The sequence below is a fragment of the Schistocerca cancellata genome, chromosome 1, assembly GCF_023864275.1.
Source record: "Schistocerca cancellata isolate TAMUIC-IGC-003103 chromosome 1, iqSchCanc2.1, whole genome shotgun sequence".
NCBI lineage: Eukaryota > Metazoa > Arthropoda > Insecta > Orthoptera > Acrididae > Schistocerca > Schistocerca cancellata.
In genome coordinates, this window is record NC_064626.1 from 256,522,000 (window position 1) to 256,543,175 (window position 21,176).

The 21,176-nt window shown below is 39.3% G+C and overlaps 1 protein-coding gene across 2 annotated transcripts in view; it reads left to right on the forward strand.

Annotated features, from left to right (window-relative positions):
* LOC126170733 (probable ATP-dependent RNA helicase DHX34) overlaps positions 1-21,176 on the forward strand; it is a 220,975-nt gene that overhangs the window by 60,996 nt on the left and 138,803 nt on the right. For both annotated transcript variants that reach the window (XM_049920748.1, XM_049920749.1), the window contains exons 7-8: positions 5,403-5,551; positions 7,012-7,216. In XM_049920748.1, the coding sequence (XP_049776705.1) occupies positions 5,403-5,551; positions 7,012-7,216 (354 nt within the window). The remainder of the gene's footprint in view (positions 1-5,402; positions 5,552-7,011; positions 7,217-21,176) is intronic.

A 21,176-nucleotide genomic window follows, 5' to 3' on the forward strand; every position in this document is an offset into this window, starting at 1 on the left:
AATGACATGACAAAGGAATAGAAATAAAAAATTGCAGTTAAACCAATTAAGTGTATACAAATAACAACAAAAGTCATTTTAATAAAGATTTAAAACTGAAAAATTTCGAAACACTTGATGAGAGTCAAATCCACAAGCTGTCACATGTCAGGTCTGTACCTTAACCGTCCGTTGTGCAACCAGTCTGTATAAACCTCCTTTTATAAAATGGTAGCACATCATGCTAAGTTCTGATCTTTTCTGAATTTTTTGTCATTTACTTGCTAACAAGAGTCCATCTAGGGTGAATGGCTGCAGGGTATTATACTTCAGACTTCAATTTACATCACAGTACAGATGGTTTCAAAGGTTGATTGCACTGCTGGGTACCTCTTCTCATTAGAGAGGAAATTTACCCAGTGCAAGACATAGGGCAGACAAAGCTGAACAAAGCATGGTACTAATTAACAGTGAAATTCTAGCAGCAGAAGGACTCGAAAATCAGGGAATTAAAGAGTGAGTAGTTTAAAAGTAAGAGGGAGATAGAATAGGAAAAAACCTCCATGTGTATGAACACATAATCTATCAGTAAATACAGGAAAAAGTAAAGTGTAAACATTCACCATATGGTTGAGGCACTGAGCAGTCGACAGCCTCATAAAGAAAATTTAAAAAAATTGAAATTGTTGCTGATCTTTTTGACAGTGTTCTTCCTAAACTATGTAAGAAAAAGACATACACACATGTATTTACGAGGGTCGGTCAAAAAGTAATGCCTCCCATTTTTTTTCTACTTAAAGAAATTAAGTTAAGTGAAAAATTTGAATTTGGCGCCATTCCTCAAACCTTCTTCTGCAATCCACTGCAGTAGTAACTTTCTGTGTCAACAGGTGGCAGCACAGCAGAAGTTTGTAAGATGGCCGACATCGATGTTCGTTTGAGACAGCGTTGTGTGATTGAATTCTTGAATGCAGAAGGTGAAACGCCCATACGCATTCATGAAAGACTGAAGAAGGTGTATGGTGTTGTGACAGTGGATGTCAGCACTGTTAGACGATGGGTTCGTCGTTGTAAGGAAGCTGAAGGGCAAACACTGTTGACTGACGAAAAGCGGAGCGGCAGGCCGGTGAGTGCAGTGACTCCACACAACATTCAGCAAGTTGATGACATCATTCGTGGTGACCGTCGGGTGACTGCAAATGAAGTGTGTCGCATTATTTCTCTTAGTAAAGGCAGTGTGATCATGATTATTAAACAATTGGGGTACTCAAAAGTTTGTGCACGGTGGGTTCCAAGAATGTTAACCGATCAGAATAAAGAGGCAAGGAAAACAATAGCCTCCCAACACTTGCAGCGCTTCCGTTTGGAGGGAGATGAGTTTCTGAAAAAAATTGTGACCGGGGACGAAACATGGGTGCATTTTTTTGAACCCGAATCAAAGAGGCAGTCAATGGAGTGGCGTCACACAAGCTCGCCGAGGAAGAAAAAATTCAAAACTGTGCGATCGGCAGGGAAAGTTATGGCAACAGTTTTCTGGGATACAGAGGGTGTGATTCTGGTTGATTTTTTGGAGCAGGGATGCACAATAAATTCTGTTCAATACGTCACAACCCTCAACAAACTTAAAGCACGTCTTCAGCGAGTTCGCCCAACAAAATCAATGGCAGATGTTCTTCTTTTGCATGACAATGCAAGACCACACACCAGTCGTCACACCTCTGACGAGATTGTCAAAATTGGATGGGAAGTTTTGCCTCATCCCCCATACAGCCCTGACCTGGCACCATCAGACTTCCATCTGTTCGGGCCACTAAAAGAAGCTCATCGTGGGATTCATTTTGAAGATGAGGAGGCCGTCAAAACATCCGTGCGTCAATGGCTTAGGAAGCAGAGCTGTGATTTTTACCGTGCTGGGATACATGCCCTTGTTCAAAGATGGACCAAAACTGTAGAGATGGGCGGAGATTACATTGAAAAATGACAAAATGATCCTCAATGTTGTGGTTTTCAACCTATGTAATTGCATTTAAATTTCCTGACAATTAAACGTAGAAAAAAAAATAGGAGGCATTACTTTTTGACTGACCCTCGTACATTGTCTCAGCCAATTACATGATCCTGGCTCTGTAGCCCAAATGGAGCAAAACGTTGTGTGAGAGGAGCCTCCTTCCACATCATTTCAATAAAAAAGTTGTTCAAGTGATCTATGGAACATGTAAATAATTACCTAAGGTGAGCTGGAGGGAAAAGTGGCTGGCAGTTGCGAGGGAGAGGCAGCAAGAGAACTGGATAGGAACATGGCACCAGTGAGCCTGTCATGGCACAGTTGGGGGAAATCGTACATGACACATATATATGATGCGTGTCAAGAACGGAGAGAGGTTTGTCAGAAGTTACCTTCAGCAAATTCTTTCAGTAATACTTATCTTCCGAAACATGTAAATGGATTTTTTTCTTTGCAGAAAGACAAGCAGTTGCTTCAAAAAATGTCTTGATGCAAGGAGTTACTGCTTCTTTTTCTCTTTCTTCCCTCTCTCTCTCTCTCTCTCTCTCTCTCTCTCTCTCTCTCTCTCTCTGTGTGTGTGTCCTCTTTTTTAAGGAAGGGGGGGGGGGGGATTTTGTCTTGTCTTTGTACAAGATCAGGTCTTGTTATTCTATACATTCCATTGGTGAACTTCAGAAGTAGTTGTTTGGAGTTTTGTGTTATTGTTTGTATTCCCTTGTCCAAGTTTCCTTGACTGAGTTACTAATTCAGAAAGTATTCAGTTTGCCAGTACCATTGTACAATGATTGGATGGATGTTCACTGGTCTTCCATCAAGCATTGTCTAGATTGCTCATTGGATGTGACAAGAGTGAATATGATAGCTGGTGTTGATCTAGAAAGAAGAATTAAATGGTATGAAACTGGGGTGAAGAGGAGTGTAAGGTTTCAGCTGGTTGTTTGGGAGAGGGGCGGGGGCAAAGAATGGAATAATCTAATTTAGGTGATAACATGTAACATTGTTATTGTTTATCTGTTGGTTATGAGGTGATTATTCAACTTGGGAAAATTTGCTTGCAAGCTGAAGTGCTAACTAATGGTGAGAAGTAAAAGCAGTGCTATATTTGCTGTGTACTTGTATATAAAACCTGATTCAGAATAGATAGATTTGCTATGAATGGTGAACAGCTGGGAAGAGAGAATGTCACTGGGAAAAGCTGATGCCTGTCAAAATGAAGATATCCTTAATTGTTCTGTCAAATAACTTGTAGTGCAGTGCACAATATTCACAAGCAAGAGCAAACGAAGTGGCGTGGGTTCAGAAACAAACCATCTGAATTTATTCTTGGAAAATGCGAATTGAGGTTCAGTGAAATTGAACCTCTCAAGTCAATCATGAATCCATGTGGTGAAAATATCATTAATGTCTCAGAGTAAGATGACAGGTTTTGCAAAACCTGAACCTTAGGGATACTGTCTCTCAGCATCCCCTGAAAAGATCAAGATATTGAGCCATCCTGGCCCTGTGTTCATACCATTGATCAGTTGCACCTCAAAGGTGAAATGCCATCTCCAGTCCCATAATTAGCAATGTTCATTTAGAAGAGAGAATGTCGCTGGGAAAAGCTGATGCCTGTCAAAATGAAGATATCCTCAATTGTTCTGTCACATGTAAGACAATTCATGATACTTATCAGCAGATATACAACTATCCTTGAGCAAAATGTCAGTGCAATATACATAACTTTTGTAGTTTCGGTGCTCTACGTGCAATATGGCTTCTTGCTTCTAGCACCATTAACTTTATAGGTGTGGACTTAGCATTCAGTATGTGCTTGGTTCCTGTGTTTCAGATGGTTTCAGTATGTCCTATGTTCTGCAGTTGTTGACTAGAGAATGGAATGATGAATGTACTTCTTGTGTGAAGTTATTGCAATTAGACTGTGGGCGAGTTTTATGGTGGTTGTTGTGAGGTGTAATAAGGAGAATTTTTTTCATACTGTTGATCTGTGTATATTGAATTCCAACAGTAAGTACAGTGAATCCACCATAAATAAAATTCCTGCCCAGAAATTCCACTTAGAGGTCATCAGATAACTGTTTGACAGATTTCACAAAGATGCCCACGTTAGAGTGCAAGAAAACCAACACATTAAGATATCCCAACAATATTTGAGCATTCAGATTGACACTACCTGAAGTCTACATCAACTGGTAAAGTGGGAAGTGAAAGGAGGAGGGGGGGGGGGGGGGGGAGAGGGCGAGGGCTGGCTCATCCCATTCATTCTTTCCTTGTATGCAAAGGCAATATATGAGAATTAAGCCAATTTGTGAAAATGCCATGTTGTGTGGCACCTTGACCTTGTTTTACAAATCAACACACAAAGAAACATTACTTAACTTTATTTTCATATAATGATCATTCGTCTCACTGTGTTATTCTATTCTTTCAATGAAGCAGTTTTAGGTTTTCTTCCTATGAGTTTCACTCATTTCACTGTGGTTATTTTACCTCCTCTATATTTCCATAAAATAAATTGAGAAAGAAACTGCTGTAAGTGTGGCATAAACTCTGAAGTAGAGGGAGTACTGAACATGGCATACTCTTAAAATAATTACACCACAGGGACAAGCAGACACATGCAAAACAAACAGGCTCTTGAGATACTGGTGATTCTTGCACTCTACCACAGGCTGACATTGTGCTCCTGGTCATTGGACAGTGTAAAGGTTAATTTTTTTAATACCATTGCCCCTCAAACAGATATCAGGCCAGTTTATTTATTTGATAACAAGGTAGACAGAGCCTAATAATTAATTCAGTCTTTACTTTATCTGTGTTACCCTGTCACTAACACAGACTCCTTTTAAATGCCATTTCAGTTCATTACTTGTACTTATAAACACAGATACAAGTGCTTGTTTCTTTTTCTTCCAACTTCACAAGCATTGATTATTATCAACATTCCATGCTATACACCTAGGTAATGGAGCATTGCATGACAGCAAATAAGTAAATGAACTAAATGTCATGTTGCAGATTTTCTGTGCATTTGAACTTTCTTGTGTGTCTTTCTTTCTACTTACTCTTAAGTAGATCATAAAGCCTGTGATTTTATTTTTCAAATGAACAAATGAAAATAAAGGTGAAATTTGTAGGCAAATTAGAGAACATCAGTGTGCTAAAAATCAGTTTGAAGAACTTATGTGTCAAAGATATTATGGAAAGGAAAAAAAAGCAGTTTGCTCACTTAAATTCAGTTGTTACACTCACAATCTCACATAATATATTACAGGCACAATTTCTTTCCTGACAGTATTTACAGTAATGTGAGACATGTTCGCCAAGAAAGTATTTCTTATTGTTGTATACAGCAAGTCTTTTTTGTTTCTTATGTAACAAAGTTCATCTTTCACATTTTTTGTCATTCTGTTCCCAGAAGATGAAAGAGGTGATGTCCTCATGTTCCTGAGTGGTATGAGTGAAATTTCTACCATTGCTGAAGCAGCCCAGCAATATGCAGATAAAACACAGGCATGGATAGTGTTAACTCTTCACAGTTCCTTGTCACTTGCAGATCAGGATAAAGTAAGTCTCTCACGAAATTGACAGAAATGTTTCTGTGATACATAGATTCTGTGGAAATGATATAAAAAGAAGTCTTGAATGCATAATAAATAATTATTTGTTGTACCTATTTTTGTGCTTTCATCTGGAATATGAAAAGCATTATGGAGTAACAATGTAGGAAAAGATAGGTAGCTACTTACCATAAAGATAATGCATAAGTTGTAGACAGGCACGATTAAAAGACAAACTGCCGGAGTCTGCCAGTCATGTGTGCTTGCTTGTGTGAATGAATGGTGGGTATTTCTCTTTTTCTGATGAAAGCCATGGCCGAAAGCTTATGTGTAACTGTCTTTTAATTGTGCCTGTCTGCAACTTAATGGGTTATCTTTACAGTAAGTAGCAATCTGTCTTTTTCTACATTGTTGCTATTACTATTTGGAGTTTTGATTGTTCAAATTATGGAGTAATATGGATCAAAGTATGTGCAAAAATGTACGTTCCTCGTGATAGTTTATGTAGATGAAGCTGAAATGAGGGAGCAGAATATCTACTTAGTACTTATCTTCAAGAGACAGATTTCGTAGTTCTTTCAATAGAAACACTTAAAGTAGAAAATAACAAAAATATAAAAAGGATAGATTGCTACTCACCACATAGAGGAGGTGTTGAGTTAGAGACAGGAACATTGAAAAAGACTGCTAAAAATTTAAACTTTCATAAAAAGAAGCTTAAATATTTAGAACTCTTTTTCATTGTGCCTGTCTGTAACTTAACACCTCCTCTATGTGGTGAATAGAAATCTGTCCTTGTCATATTGTTGTTATTCCATCCTGGACTTTCCACTGTTTGTTTACAGTAGAAAATACTAATCCTAGCTTACAAAACTTGTATTGTTTATGTATATTGTTTGTGATAGGTTGGAGGGGGAGCAGGGGGACAAGAGGATATTCAAACCATATGTTGAGAGGGACGTATTTGTGAGGACAGAGGGAGAAAGATGGAGGAGATGGTGTCAAAAAGAGTTGTTGTAAGGCGCTATATTTATATTCATTAATGGCCATTGGGTGACATTAGTTAGTTATCAACAAGTGTGATGTTTTGCTACAGGTAATAAGTAGCTAGATAACTTTATAAAACTATAATGATCATATCATTTTCAAAACTTCCAAATCGGAAGAAAGAGCAAGCAAATCAGAATAACAGAACTGTGAACAATACTATATCACAAGATCAACCAATGACTAGTTTACTGAGACCGATGACCTCGCAGTTTGGTCTCTTCCCCCAAAATAACCCCCCAACTAGTTTACTTGGGATTACATTTCTGTGATTTCCAGTTTATAATATCAAACTGCACAGTTTTCTCTACATGTTTGTTTTCTTATGGTATTTTTTAATTTGTCTTTCTTGTGTGTCTAAACTAAGAGGATCCAGATTTACACAACTCAATTTATGATAAATATGTGTGTTGAATCCAGGTGTTTGATTATGCACCAGAGGGCGTACGTAAGTGCATCATTTCAACCAATATTGCTGAGACTTCTGTAACAATTGATGGTATTCGTTTTGTTGTGGACTCAGGCAAAATGAAGGAGATGAGTTATGATCCCATATGCAAAATGCAACGTCTGAAGGAATTTTGGGTTAGTCGTGCAAGTGCTGAACAAAGAAAAGGGCGTGCAGGTAAGTTTATTATAGTTTTCTGGTTAGTCCTGATCAGATTCCAAGACAAACCTGTTTTCCCTAAAAATCATAAATGTCATGATTGAGAACTCGCCCATACACCAGTGATCAAAACACTAATGTCAGTTTTATTTTTATTGCTTTAATATTTTGTTTCATTCTTGTTCATATTTTTATTATTGAAATTATTATCATTGTGAATATTATTGAAAACATTTTTGTGTCCATTTTGATAGTATTGTTAATTAACAGGATGCTTTTGGGCACAAAGCTGAGTTTTCCATTTATGTACAAGGTGTACAACATTGCTTCCACCGTTTTTTCCTCAACATTTGAAGCTTTAATGAAACAAACTGGTTACACATGTATCATTCAAAGTATTTTCCATCTCTGGCCACTACTTTCTCCCATCTTTCGGGCAGTGTACGAATCCTGTGTCGAAAAAATTGTTCATCTTTTGAAACGATTCACGAATCGATCCAATTTGTGACTTCTTCATGAGATCGGAAGTGTTGGTCATCCAGGCCATGCGCAATTGATCTAAGCAGGTGATAGTCAGAAGTAGCAATGTCTGGAGAATACAGCGGGTGGGGTAGGACTTCCCATTTTAACATTTCCAATTATGTTTTGACTTCTTTTGCAATGTGGGGTCGAGCATTGTCATGCTGACAATTCACTTTATCGTGCCTCTCACTGTATTGCGGCCGTTTATCTTTTAATGCTCTGCTCAAATGCCTTAATTTTGTTCGATAACGAGCACCTGTGATTGTTTCACTTGGTTTTAACACATCATAGTACACGGTGCCGAGCTGGTCCCACCAAATGCAGAGCGTGATCTTGGAGCCGTGAATATTCGGTTTTGGCCGTCGACGTGGAAGCATGGCCGGGATATCCCCATGATTTTTTGCATTTATGGTTATTATAACGAACCTTCATCCCCGGTCACAATGCCAGGCAGAAATCCCTTCCGTTTTGCCTCTGAAGCAACTGTTCAAAAAAAATGTCAACATCTCTTGGTTTCAGCTCACTTGGGACCCAAGTTCCTTCTTTCTGAATCATGCCCATAGCTAGCCTTGAGACTCTTTTGAAATAGCTTGCTGTGTCTCTCCCACTAATTGTGCCAATTCTTCTTGAGTTTGACGCGAGTCTTCACTCAGCAATGTCTCCAATTCTGCATCTTCGAAAACATTCTCTCTTCCACCACTATGCCAGTCTACAATGTTAAAATCATTGTTCTTGAAGCATTGAAACCACTCACAACACATTCTTTCACTAATAGCATCCTTACCACACATACTTAAGAGCATTCGATGAGACTCAGCCGCTGTTTTCTTCATATTGAAACAAAACAGTAACACCTCCCGCAAATGACAAGAATTAGGCTCATAAACTGACATTTTCAATCAAGAACAACTTTATGATGCAGACATACATCGACTAATGTTTGAATGAGGTTATGTTCACCGAGGTCGAAGCTAACTGCCTGATGTCTGCGATCTGTTTCTTTCGACTGCTGCTTACCGTTGTCGCCACTTATCACCAAACGGTGGAAGCAAAGTTACACACCTTGTACAATATTTTGACAGCTGACCCAGTCATATTTTTATGGTGAAACAAGCTGTGTTGTTTCGTGTACTAACTACCGGGACTCCAACCAGACTGTGAAGTATTGTTGGTGTCACAGCACTACAGGAAAACCCCATTTTTACGTTTTCACACTTTTTACGTTGATTTTTTGTTCATCGTAATGGAAGACATATTCTCTCAATTCACTGGTTTCACTTCATTAACAATTCCATGTATGGTAAGCAAGATTTTCATTCTTAACTTATTGTGTCATTGCTGCCTGTATTATAGGTTCGCAGTGTTTGGAAGCATGGGAAAGTATATTGAGTCACTGCTTTAATGATAATCACAATCTGGCAATAGTGATGCAAGTGGCAATCTTCCTTCTACTCATTGCATTGTATTACTGCAACTTTAATTTAATTTCACAGTCCTTTATACAAATAAGCACTGCTTTTGAAGACAGTTGTCTCTATAGTCGGTTTTCACGAAACGTTGTTACTTCCATGTGGAATACACTAATCCGTACTAGGTGCGCTGTCTCAAGATGCCACAACCTGATGTCAGATGTAAACATTCCTTCTCAAAATGCTCCACAACATGACGGCAATTTCGACTCCCTTTCTCACCCAGAACATCCCTGAACTGAGTGGTCTTATCGACAACAAGCTGCAAATTTAGTGCCTCTTGTCACAGTTTACAAAGACTGCAAACTTTAGTGTTTTAACCAGTGTTGTGTTACAAGTTTTATTTAGTGTGATTTTATAGTGATTATCAATAATGAGTCTCACATTAGAAAATGAATATCGTTTTCATGGGGTTTCATGAAATACTTTTGCTTCCATGTTTTATTTACACCATTGGACATGATTGGAATGAAGAGGGAAACCCTCACTCACATACATTCGTGTGTAGTGGTAACATACACAAACACGCATTTCCTTCTTAATTTCAATTGTATCCAACTGTGTAAATAAGACACAGAAGCAAAAGTCTTTTGTGAAACCACATTAAGAAGATATTAATGTTCTAATATGAGACTTATTATTGATAACTGTTATAAAATTATGGTAAATAAAACTTGTAATACAATTCTCGTTAAAACACTAAAGTTGGCAGTATTTCCTATGCTTTTCTGTATTTTACACTTTCCTGCATTTTATACTTTTTTGGGTCAGCACACTAAAAAGTGTAAAAAGGTCGTTTTTAATGTATTTTTACCAAGTTTGATTACTGTTGTTCACATCACCCCTTGATGCTCTTATGTTTTTCAGAGTCCACATTTTTATTCCATGAAATTTGCATTCTCTTAGCATTTTACAGCTGTGGTGGACAAATAGCATTTTTTATAAAGTCTACTTTCTGAATCGTTGGAACTAAACACAGAAAAATTTGACATTTATTTCTCTGAACTCTCTATGCATGTTTTCATGTCAACAAATTTTCTGTTTGATGGAAAGTATTATGAACATTCTCAAAGGCATGGCAGTGAGTAGTCCATTATCTCCTGTTGTGGCAAACTCATGCAAGAAGCACTTTGTAGCAAATGGAGTAGCATCTAGTTACACCTGTGTGTGTGTTTCTATCAATACACGGATGATGCTTTATGGCATGGCCACATGGAATGAAATAGCTTGAAGTCCCTAGGACATTTAAATTGATCCACCACAGTATGAAGTTTATGATGAAACTTTAAAATATGGCCAGTTACCTTTCCTAGACACGTTGGTTAAAAGGAGAATATGCAGATCCCTGGGAAACAGTGAATACACACTCTGCCCTCTATCACTGCATATCACGCTATCACCACCCATCATGAAGAAATTCTGTGCTTAAGACTCAGGTGCATGGAGCTTGAATGCTATCAGGCAAGGAAACTCTAGCAAAAGAATTACAAGATGTATGAATAGTGTTCTGAAGGAATGGGTAGTCATATCAAGAAACTGAGTGGGCAATGCAGTCAGAACCAACAATGTGTGAGAAAGAGATTGAGACTAAGAAAGTATACTATGTCTGGCATAATAGTGCCCAAGATACTGAGAAAATTTTTTTAAATTCTCGACAAAGCGTGTATGGCTGATTAATGTGGCTGCACCATCTATATACACAATGAGACAAATTATGTAGTGTACTGGAGTGTTCAGATCTGAAGATGGTCATCATTGACTGAAATTAATTACCTTGTTAATAAATTTTTGTGTGTCATGACTGGATTTATAGCAAGACAGATATTTCCTGGATCGCTGTGAAACCTTATTGTGAATATGTCGCAACTCGTAGACTGCTGGAGTTGTTTATCTGCCTTACTCTGGTCCAATCTCCAGAATGATCAGTAGACTCTTATGATAACATAGCATCCAATATATTTTATTCCTGCCAATGAAGATGAAGAGTTCTCTTTGTAGTGTTAAATGTTATCTAAGGCTCCAAAAACGAGGTGTGTACCATTAGTAACACATCTGACAGAAACAGTTAAACAAATCGAAAATCGCTGAGCACTGCCTCAAATATAATCAAGAAATGAAATACAATTACACCAATATGGTGGTGCAACTGCAAGTTTCTGGAATAGCATAATGGAGGGCTCTCTCACAGTAAAGATGCTACATATTTCACTACATATTTCTTGCTCATTGTAAGTGTCTCTGACACATTTAGAGTCTTTGGTGTAACAACAGTGCAGTACTGTCTAATTTTGGCATTTAAGGATACCAGTCTCATATTGTAGATACCTTTAGTTAGTGGAGAGGTGAAGTATCATGATTCAAGTTATGTATTGTAATTGAGTCTCAAGTTTGTATTGTAATTGTGATGGAGGGTTCAGTTCAAGTAATGCTTGAGGTCCAGCACTAGGTTTATTAAGATCTCACCAAAGAGGGCTGTAGCTCCATATTCCAATGGCACAAAGTCCTCAGAGACAAAACTCTAGTTGATATTTTACAAGGATGGATAAATGAATTGGTCATGGCTTTAGTTGAGGAATTATTTTGGGATTTATCAAAAGTGATTCAAAGTGAACATAAACCAGGATGACTAAAGACATATTTGAAAGCTGTTTCTCCTAAATAAAACTCCAGTGGCGTAGCCAGTGCGTCCCCATGCTTAGTTGGCAATCAAGCTTTTTTACGATCTGTGCACCATCCTCAGCCAACTGTCTGAACACCATTTACACCATTTTGTTGTGTCATTGTAATCTATTTACAAGTTTTTACTGCTGAACAGGCAAGTGTCCATGTTGATCTGGTCTCCTCATAGTATTAGCTTCCCATTACCTATTCTATTTTTGTGGCATATTGCTTTAATCTGACAAAATCCCTAATCCATTGCCCCCACTAGGTATTTTATAGATCAGATGTAATTTTGTTCTATAAATCCATACTGAATGGACCTTCAAGGATATAGTATATGTAATGAGAAGTCAAAAAGCAATCTGTCAGTATATTCTTCAGACCACCATTTTGTATCATTGCTTAGTTGATCTTTCAGCTGATGTTCATGTATTGTTCAGCGTCCTAGATTAATACAAGTGAATGTATACTTTGAAATGAAGGAAAGGGCACAGACAAAAGGTCTATAGTTTTTTGCATTGTCCACATCCACATCTTCCCTCTTTTCAGCTTTGGCTCTTCCAGGAAACCTTTGTGCATTCCTAATTTTTCCTTAAGTGGATCACACTCCTAGATATCTTTAGAAGAAATTTCCATTTCTTGTATCTTTTTCAACTTTTGTGAACCTTGCCCCTTTGGGTGTCCTATCTTCAAAGTAGGTTAATATAATTTTAGATATCCTTCCTGGGCACATTCACACAATTAGACCATAAAAGGCAATGCTTTTTTTTTCCAAATCATGTCCCATATCTTCTACATGTGTTTATTTGGTTCTTGGTTGAGATGCCATCTGTATGTGCACTGTTTTCTTTGATGGAACCTAGGATTTCTCTCAGAGTCTTTCTTTCTTTGGTCTCAAGTCTTTTCACTACATATTTCTTGCTCATTGTGAGTGTCTCTGACACATTTAAAGTCTTTGGTGTAACAACAGTGCAGTACTGTCTAATTTTGGCATTTAAGGATACCAGTCTCATATTGTAGATACCTTTAGTTAGTGGAGAGGTGAAGTATCATGATTCAAGTTATGTATTGTAATTGAGTCTCAAGTTTGTATTGTAATTGAGTCAACAACTTCACTAACGATCTGTCACCCAAATGCTTTTTGTGATAACTTTTTACCTTTATTTTCTCACAGTGCCTTCTCTTAGTTTCTAGAGGCTGTGGACTTGCTATGCAGTGCCACTCCTTTATCACTTGGTTTCTTCTGTATCTAAAATGGTAAAGCATTGTAAGAGAGCTCACATCTATGCCAACAAACTGTGAAGTGGCATAACTGCTTTTTAAAGAACTCTTTCATATTTTGTTGATCATATGTAACAATTACAACATATCTCTTATTAATCAAAACATCATCTCCATAGTAAGTATCAGAACAGAACAAAAGAGACTGGAATGACATATATCTTCAGTTTCTTTCAACTGTTTTTGGACATTGTCATTGTAGGCATCGCTTATTGTTTTCTGCCCTCCAAAACACCGCCAATCTGTGATGTCAAAGCATAAGCTCCAACTCTGTACAACCATCAAACCAACGTGTGCACAGTACGAAGTGCTCCATAATAAGTAAGTAAATAACTTTTTTTGTACATGGTCATCTTTCATTCTTTGTGAGGAAGAGGTGAAATATGTATTTCTAGATTAACAGCATATTCCCCCACAAAAGGCCATTTCCATTTTATTAATGTGTAGTACAAAGGCTATTTTGTCTGATAGGTTAGGCTCTATCCATGTACCTAGATTTTATACTTTTCTGCTTGCTTAATTTTCTTGGTCTGTCCTCAAGGTATCTTGGTCCTGATTTTATGTTTGTCATAAAGCACAACTTCTCAGAGGGGATTTGAAAACACAAGATTAAAAGATCACAAGATTGTCTACAAAGGTTGGACAGTTGGTTTTAAGACTCGTGCATGTACTCGTAGCCTACCTTACCATGTTTTCTACCCCTGAACTGTTCATTCCATTCTGTCATTCTCATGTTAGCCTTTCTAAACCACAGTTGAAGGGCAGACGCTATAGTCTATCTCATTATATCACTCCTGTCCTGATTTCAAAGGTATCAGACATCTTTCCCCTGAACTTCACTTTGGAGTTGGTATTGATTATGGTCTTCCAGATAATCACTTTTGACTTATTATCCAAGTCAATTCTTCAAGTATTTGAAAAAGGGTGGTTCAAGTAATTGAATCATACACCTTCCTGAAACCAATGAAGATCACCACAAATTTTCTGTTCCTGATGTAGTATTTGGCCACTCGCCTGGCCAAACATCAGACACAGAACGCATGCACAGGTGGCAGATTGCCATTCCCCTAGGTGTCCTCCATCAAAGCGAGACATATGTGGCAGTCCCAGCTTTGGTCATACACACCATTCCGTGTACACACCAGATGACAACAGCAACACATCCCACTGTGTGCAAGCCGGAGGGAAACAGCAACATAAGCATCTCTCTCTGTACTCACCAAACTCCAGCAGACTCCACAAGAGGCACCAGCATCACTTGCCAGCAGTACGCACAGTGAACCACAGTGCTACAAATCCACCAGCTCATTTTGTCTACATGACACATATCCACATCTCAAGTGTCCCTCAAGAAAATCCTTCTGTCAGATTACTTAACATCTTGCATGACCACAAGCCAGTGGCACTTGCTCTTCCCCAGGCTCAACACTGGTTGCTCCTTGCAGCTCATCCATTAGTAGTGATCTTCAACAGCAGTCTTCAGTACCATCCCAGTCTCTGATGCGATGTGGATCTAGCACGGCTCAGGACTCCATCCAACACACCAACCTGCAACCACCTGAGCACACCAGACACTGGCAGGATCACTGTCTATGACATCAGTTGGACATTGACCAGACACCGAACCAGTACACCAATTTGGACTATAGTGAGAATTCAGTCATTCAACCAGAAGTGGCTCTTATTTTTTTATTTCATGTCATAACTTGAACTGTTTGTTTGTGTGTTACCAGTGAAACTGTTCTTTCATTTTAACCAGTGAACCAACTTTATTATGTGCTGTCCCTACTCTGTAGAGCTTTTGAGAGGATCTCATAAGTTGTTGGCATAAGTGGCACATTAGTTATTCACATCTGTTGTGTCTGCATGTAGTAAATAAATTACGGTACAGCAGCGGTCCATTCACTTGGAACTTTTTTGCTCTCCCAAATTTTTTGGATAACTGCAACAAATTTATCAATTATCTTATCCCCGGCATGCTTCCACAGTTCAGCAATTATCTGATTTCCACTCAGTACCTTCTCATCATTCAGTGCTTGGATGTTCTTCCTGATTTCTTTCTTCATAGGTAGAGACGAATCTGAGTGAGTGTTTGGATTGTTTTCTTAAACAAATGCAGTCTGTAGAACCTTACAGATGAGGACACATCCAAAATAACTTGCTAGTTTTTCTTTGGAACTCTGTGTGTGTGTGTGTGTGTGTGTGTGTGTGTGTGTGTGTGTGTGTGTGTGTGTGTGCGCGTGTGTGATTACTTCAGATTGTGCATGAAGGTTTTGTAGAAGAAGTTAGCTGTGTTATTTTTAGAAGTTTTAATCAATTTGTACCAACTGATTCTTATGAAACACACGCTTCACCCTGCGTGTGGTTTTTTATGCAGATTTTCTCATGTTTAATAAGTTGACCCTGTTCATTTTTGTGACAGTTCCATTTCTGCCATGTAGCCTGTCTTAGCTGTACTGCTGCATCACATTCTTTATCCCATCTTTCTTGATTTTGCGAGTGGGACAGTATCATTAGCTGCTTTGTGTGTAACTTCTTGTACATGTTCCCAATTCTCCAGATTTAAAGTTTGCAACTTGTGGATGAATTCTGGGCTGCTTCTTAGCTTTCACTGTTAAACTTACAATTTTTTGTGGGAGTAACCATCTTGGTATTTCTTGGAGTTACTCTAACTCTGATCTTCAGAAGGTAGTGACTTTTATGTACTGGATCTCCCATTTTTCTTTCTGTGCTATGGTGACATGGTCAGTTTGGAATTCGCTTAGGTTGGAGTTTGGAGATGTCTAGGTCTTCTGTTTCCTGGGGAGGTGTTTGAAAGAAGTTGAGTTGAGAACCAAATTGAATGCTCTGCATAACTCCACTAGTCTCTCTCCATTACAGTTGGTTCTCCTGTGAGCTGGGTAGTACCCAATAATCTTGTGATATTTTATTTCTATACCATGCAAGGAACCGAAATCCTGTTGGGTAGCTTTGAAAAGATATCTTGTAGCTCTTCTCAGAATGCATCCTTATTTGTCTGATTGATTGGCACATCTATGTTCGCCATTGTATAAACTCTGTCTGCACACCAAAAAAGAAAAGAGTAGAGCTTCAGCTGTAGGGGAGGTTAACTCCATTATAAAGACTGAAATCTTCCTGCTTATCATTAATTTATTGATTAGAATCCATGTCCTTAACTTGTTCAGATCAAACAATGGAAGCACCAGCTTGGAACATCAACAGTATTAGGAAAATGATAAATTGCCACTCCCTAAAGTCCCACTGACTTTGACACTGTCTCAGTGAAATGGCTGTTGCACATTATAACTTTTGGCCAAAGCCTACATTGGCAAAGAAAGCACACACAAGCAAGTAACATGTTACAAACACATGATCACTACCACTGACACCTCTGACCAGAATGTGACTGTCATATGAGTAGCAATTTGGAGTGTGACGGGGAAGAGGAGGGATAGCTGGGTTTCCGGTCAGAGCTACCAGTGGTACCGGTTATGTGTGCATGAGGTTTGCTCGCTTGTGTGAGTGTGTTTGTGTGCCTTCTTTGCTGAAAAAGCCTTTGGCTGAAAGCTGTAATGTGTAGCAGTCTTTTAGTTCTGCCTGTCTGCAACTCAATGGGTCATTTTTACTGGTTCAGATCAAATCTGTCCATGAAGTTCTTACTGTTACACTTTCTCTAACTCCACCTGTTTCTTATAACATATTGGTGATTTCACACATCATCCACATTTCAAATACACTCCTGGAAATGGAAAACAGAACACATTGACACCGGTGTGTCAGACCCACCATACTTGCTCCGGACACTGCGAGAGGGCTGTACAAGCAATGATCACACGCACGGCACAGCGGACACACCAGGAACCGTGGTGTTGGCCGTCGAATGGCGCTAGCTGCGCAGCATTTGTGCACCTCCGCCGTCAGTGTCAGCCAGTTTGCCGTGGCATACGGAGCTCCATCGCAGTCTTTAACACTGGTAGCATGCCGCGACAGCGTGGACGTGAACTGTATGTGCAGTTGACGGACTTTGAGCGAGGGCGTATAGTGGACATGCGGGAGGCCGGGTGGACGTACCGCCGAATTGCTCAACACGTGGGGCGTGAGGTCTCCACAGTACATCGATGTTGTCGCCAGTGGTCGGCGGAAGGTGCACGTGCCCGTCGACCTGGGACCAGACCGCAGCGACGCACGGATGCACGCCAAGACCGTAGGATCCTACGCAGTGCCGTAGGGGACCGCATCGCCACTTCCCAGCAAATTAGGGACACTGTTGCTCCTGGGGTATCGGCGAGGACCATTCGCAACCGTCTCCATGAAGCTGGGCTACGGTCCCGCACACCGTTAGGCCATCTTCCGCTCACGCCCCAACATCGTGCAGCCCGCCTCCAGTGGTGTCGCGACAGGCGTGAATGGAGGGACGTATGGAGACGTGTCATCTTCAGCGATGAGAGTCGCTTCTGCCTTGGTGCCAATGATGGTCGTATGCGTGTTTGGCGCCGTGCAGGTGAGCGCCACAATCAGGACTGCATACGACCGAGGCACACAGGGCCAACACCCGGCATCATGGTGTGGGGTGCGATCTCCTACACTGGCCGTACACCACTGGTGATCGTCGAGGGGACACTGAATAGTGCACGGTACATCCAAACCGTCATCGAACCCATCGTTCTACCATTCCTAGACCGGCAAGGGAACTTGCTGTTCCAACAGGACAATGCACGTCCGCATGTATCCCGTGCCACCCAACGTGCTCTAGAAGGTGTAAGTCAACTACCCTGGCCAGCAAGATCTCCGGATCTGTCCCCCATTGAGCATGTTTGGGACTGGATGAAGCGTCGTCTCACGCGGTCTGCACGTCCAGCACGAACGCTGGTCCAACTGAGGCGCCAGGTGGAAATGGCATGGCAAGCCGTTCCACAGGACTACATCCAGCATCTCTACGATCGTCTCCATGGGAGAATAGCAGCCTGCATTGCTGCGAAAGGTGGATATACACTGTACTAGTGCCGACATTGTGCATGCTCTGTTGCCTGTGTCTATGTGCCTGTGGTTCTGTCAGTGTGATCATGTGATGTATCTGACCCCAGGAATGTGTCAATAAAGTTTCCCCTTCCTGGGACAATGAATTCACGGTGTTCTTATTTCAATTTCCAGGAGTGTAGTTCTGCAACTTCAGTTTGGTAGATACAGAAGGAAAAAATACTTCAGTTCAAACTAGTTAACTAAAAAATTATATTTAGTTTATGCTGTGAGAAAGCCCACATTTTTGCTCATACCTGTCACACATTATTGGTTAAAAGTAATATGTAGATGTGAAATAAATTAAATGCATTGAAGTGAAATGATTATATTGATAGAAATGAGAGTGTCAATTATCTGAAATAATTGGGAGACATGAGTGTTTGGAAAACCAGTTTATTCAGATAATCGAGCTCTATAGTTTTAATAACTAATAAAGACTACATAAATTTATAAAACATGAATCTGTTTTATTATTACAAAGCCAAATACAGTAGGAATGTATGCATTACAGCCAGGTAGACAGGAAATATGTAATACATATGCATTTACATGTACAGTAAATGTGTGTAGAACTACGCTACAAAATGTCCTTAATTTTGGTTTGTCTAAGCAAGCCTACCTGTTTATGAGCAACTAAGTCATGCACATTTTTCAGGACAGATATCTAATGTTGATCGCTTTTACTTGAGCCTCAAACTGTCACAAGGCAGTATTCAAACATGTAAATGTTCCAGAAACAGCTGATATATTTTCATCTTCACTTTCTGGACCACCAGTTGATGAGATGCTGGCTGTGTCAGCTTTATCAGTGTTGTGGTTTACAATTTCACTATCCTGCCTGTGTTGGTGCCCTGGGTCTGCATCATAAACACTTATCCATCCTTGAATGTCTTACATCTTCCCAATCATATTCATGGCTACTGAGTTCTTTTAACATATCAAGCATTTAAGGTGTATCATTCTGATCATTATTTACAATTATACTTTGAGAACTTTCCACCATATTCAAAATTTTATTCCAGGCTTTTTTCAAATGATGTTCCTTTACATTATCCCCTGCCGCTCTGACTGTGTATGGTGGATCTTTCAAATCAATATTCTTATGATTTCATAGCAGCCTTTCTTCTCCCTCCTCCTCTCTTTCTAACAATAACTTACATAACAATTCTTTTCTGCAATACTGTTTGAAACTCTCAATAACACCTTGACCCCTTGATCCACAGGCTGTAATAAGGAGGTTACATTAGGTGCACAAACAACTTTTATGAACGTGTCCTTTTTCTTTAAGATATAACATGTTGGATGAGTTGGTGCATTCTCAAGGAGCAGCAATGTTTTCTCCTGTATGTCATTCTATAAATGATGAACTTTTACAGAGAATACAAAACTTCCATAAACCATGCCATAAAAACTTACTCCATCCAATATAATGTAATTAGATAGATAAAAGATCTACTCACCAAGCAGTGGCAAAAGATGACACATACAAAGGTATTCAAATTTGCAACTGCAGTGCTACTTCCAGCTCCTTTCTTGCAGCTTTGTAATTCTTCTCATCCATATTTTGAAATTAATTTTTAATTAAAACTTATGATGCTTCTGTTAAGGCAGCTGCTTAAAAAAGTTTGGAATTCTGGAGACTCATCATCTCTTTCCACATTTGAATTTATTTTGAATAGATTCCAGCTGCAAGATTAGTAAATGTATTATAGCTGATGAAAATTTAAGTATGTCCAGTTATGGTGAAAATTTTCAGAGTTGAAAATGCTTTTAAACTAACAGAAATTGCTATTGCATAACATCCTCAAAATTCAGTTACTGTGGAATCAGAATACTTGTGGCAAGACTCAGAAGGGCAAAGAAAATTCACATTCATAGAAGCAGATTCATGTCATCCAGACACAGTATTAAACATGAATAATTTTTTCTTGAAAGACAGGGTTGAACTGAACTTATTATTACTGAATTACAAATTCAGCACACTGTACACTTTAATTAGTTTAGGCAGATCTTGCTGTAGCCGTTTACTGAAGAGCTGACTCTCTGTGATAATTGTTTGCTTTAATTTTGTAACCCACATTCCAAGAATTTTAATATGTATCACCTCTGTGCATGTCCCAACTAAATCAAAAAAGTCTTTAGCCAGTACATTTAATGAAACATTACATGTAAAATAACAACAAAAATATTCAGGTACTGACAATTAAATGTAAATGTAAATGGATAGATAAAAGATCTACTCACTAAGTGGTGGCAGGAGAACACATGCACAAAAAGGTTTAACTTTAATAAGCTTTTGGAGCCAGTGGCTTCTTTTTATGGCAGAAGAGGTGAAGGGGAAGGAAGAAGGATGAATGAAAAAGACTGGAGAGGTTTAGGCAAAGGGGTACAGTTGAGAAGTCACCCAGAACCCCGGGTCAGGGAAGACTTACCAGATGGCATGAGAAGGAAACGACCACAATCCCAACTTGATCCATCACCACAACCTCAGAATCATCCCTTACAAGCCTTCCAAGAATTCTTCACATCTAGCATTGCTTCACAACCCTTTCTCAGGTCCCTGCAAAATGACCCTAACCTGTCCCCTGCAGAACTCAAGGCTCTATGTTCTCTAAAAGCTTTGACTTCATCATTATCCTTCCAGCAGACAAAGGATCTACCACTGTGGTACTTGACTGACAGGAATATGTTAGTGAAGGCCTATGTCTGCTTTCTGACTCCTCTACATGCAGCTTCTGCCATCAAGATCCTATCCCTGTGATTCAAACTGACCTGTAGTCCCTCCTAAAAACCTCAGGCCCCTTACGAGGGCTTGCACCTCAATCCATAGACATTCTTACCTTACCCAAACCACACACCTCACCTTTTACCTTCTTCCTAAGGCCATAAACCCAATCATCCTGGCCATCCTATACTTGCTGGCTTCAAAGCATCCACAAAACATATATTTACCTTAGTTGATAAACAATGCATAGTACAAAGACTTTCCTCCTATAAAAGCTTTCCTTCTCATCCCGTCCGGTAGG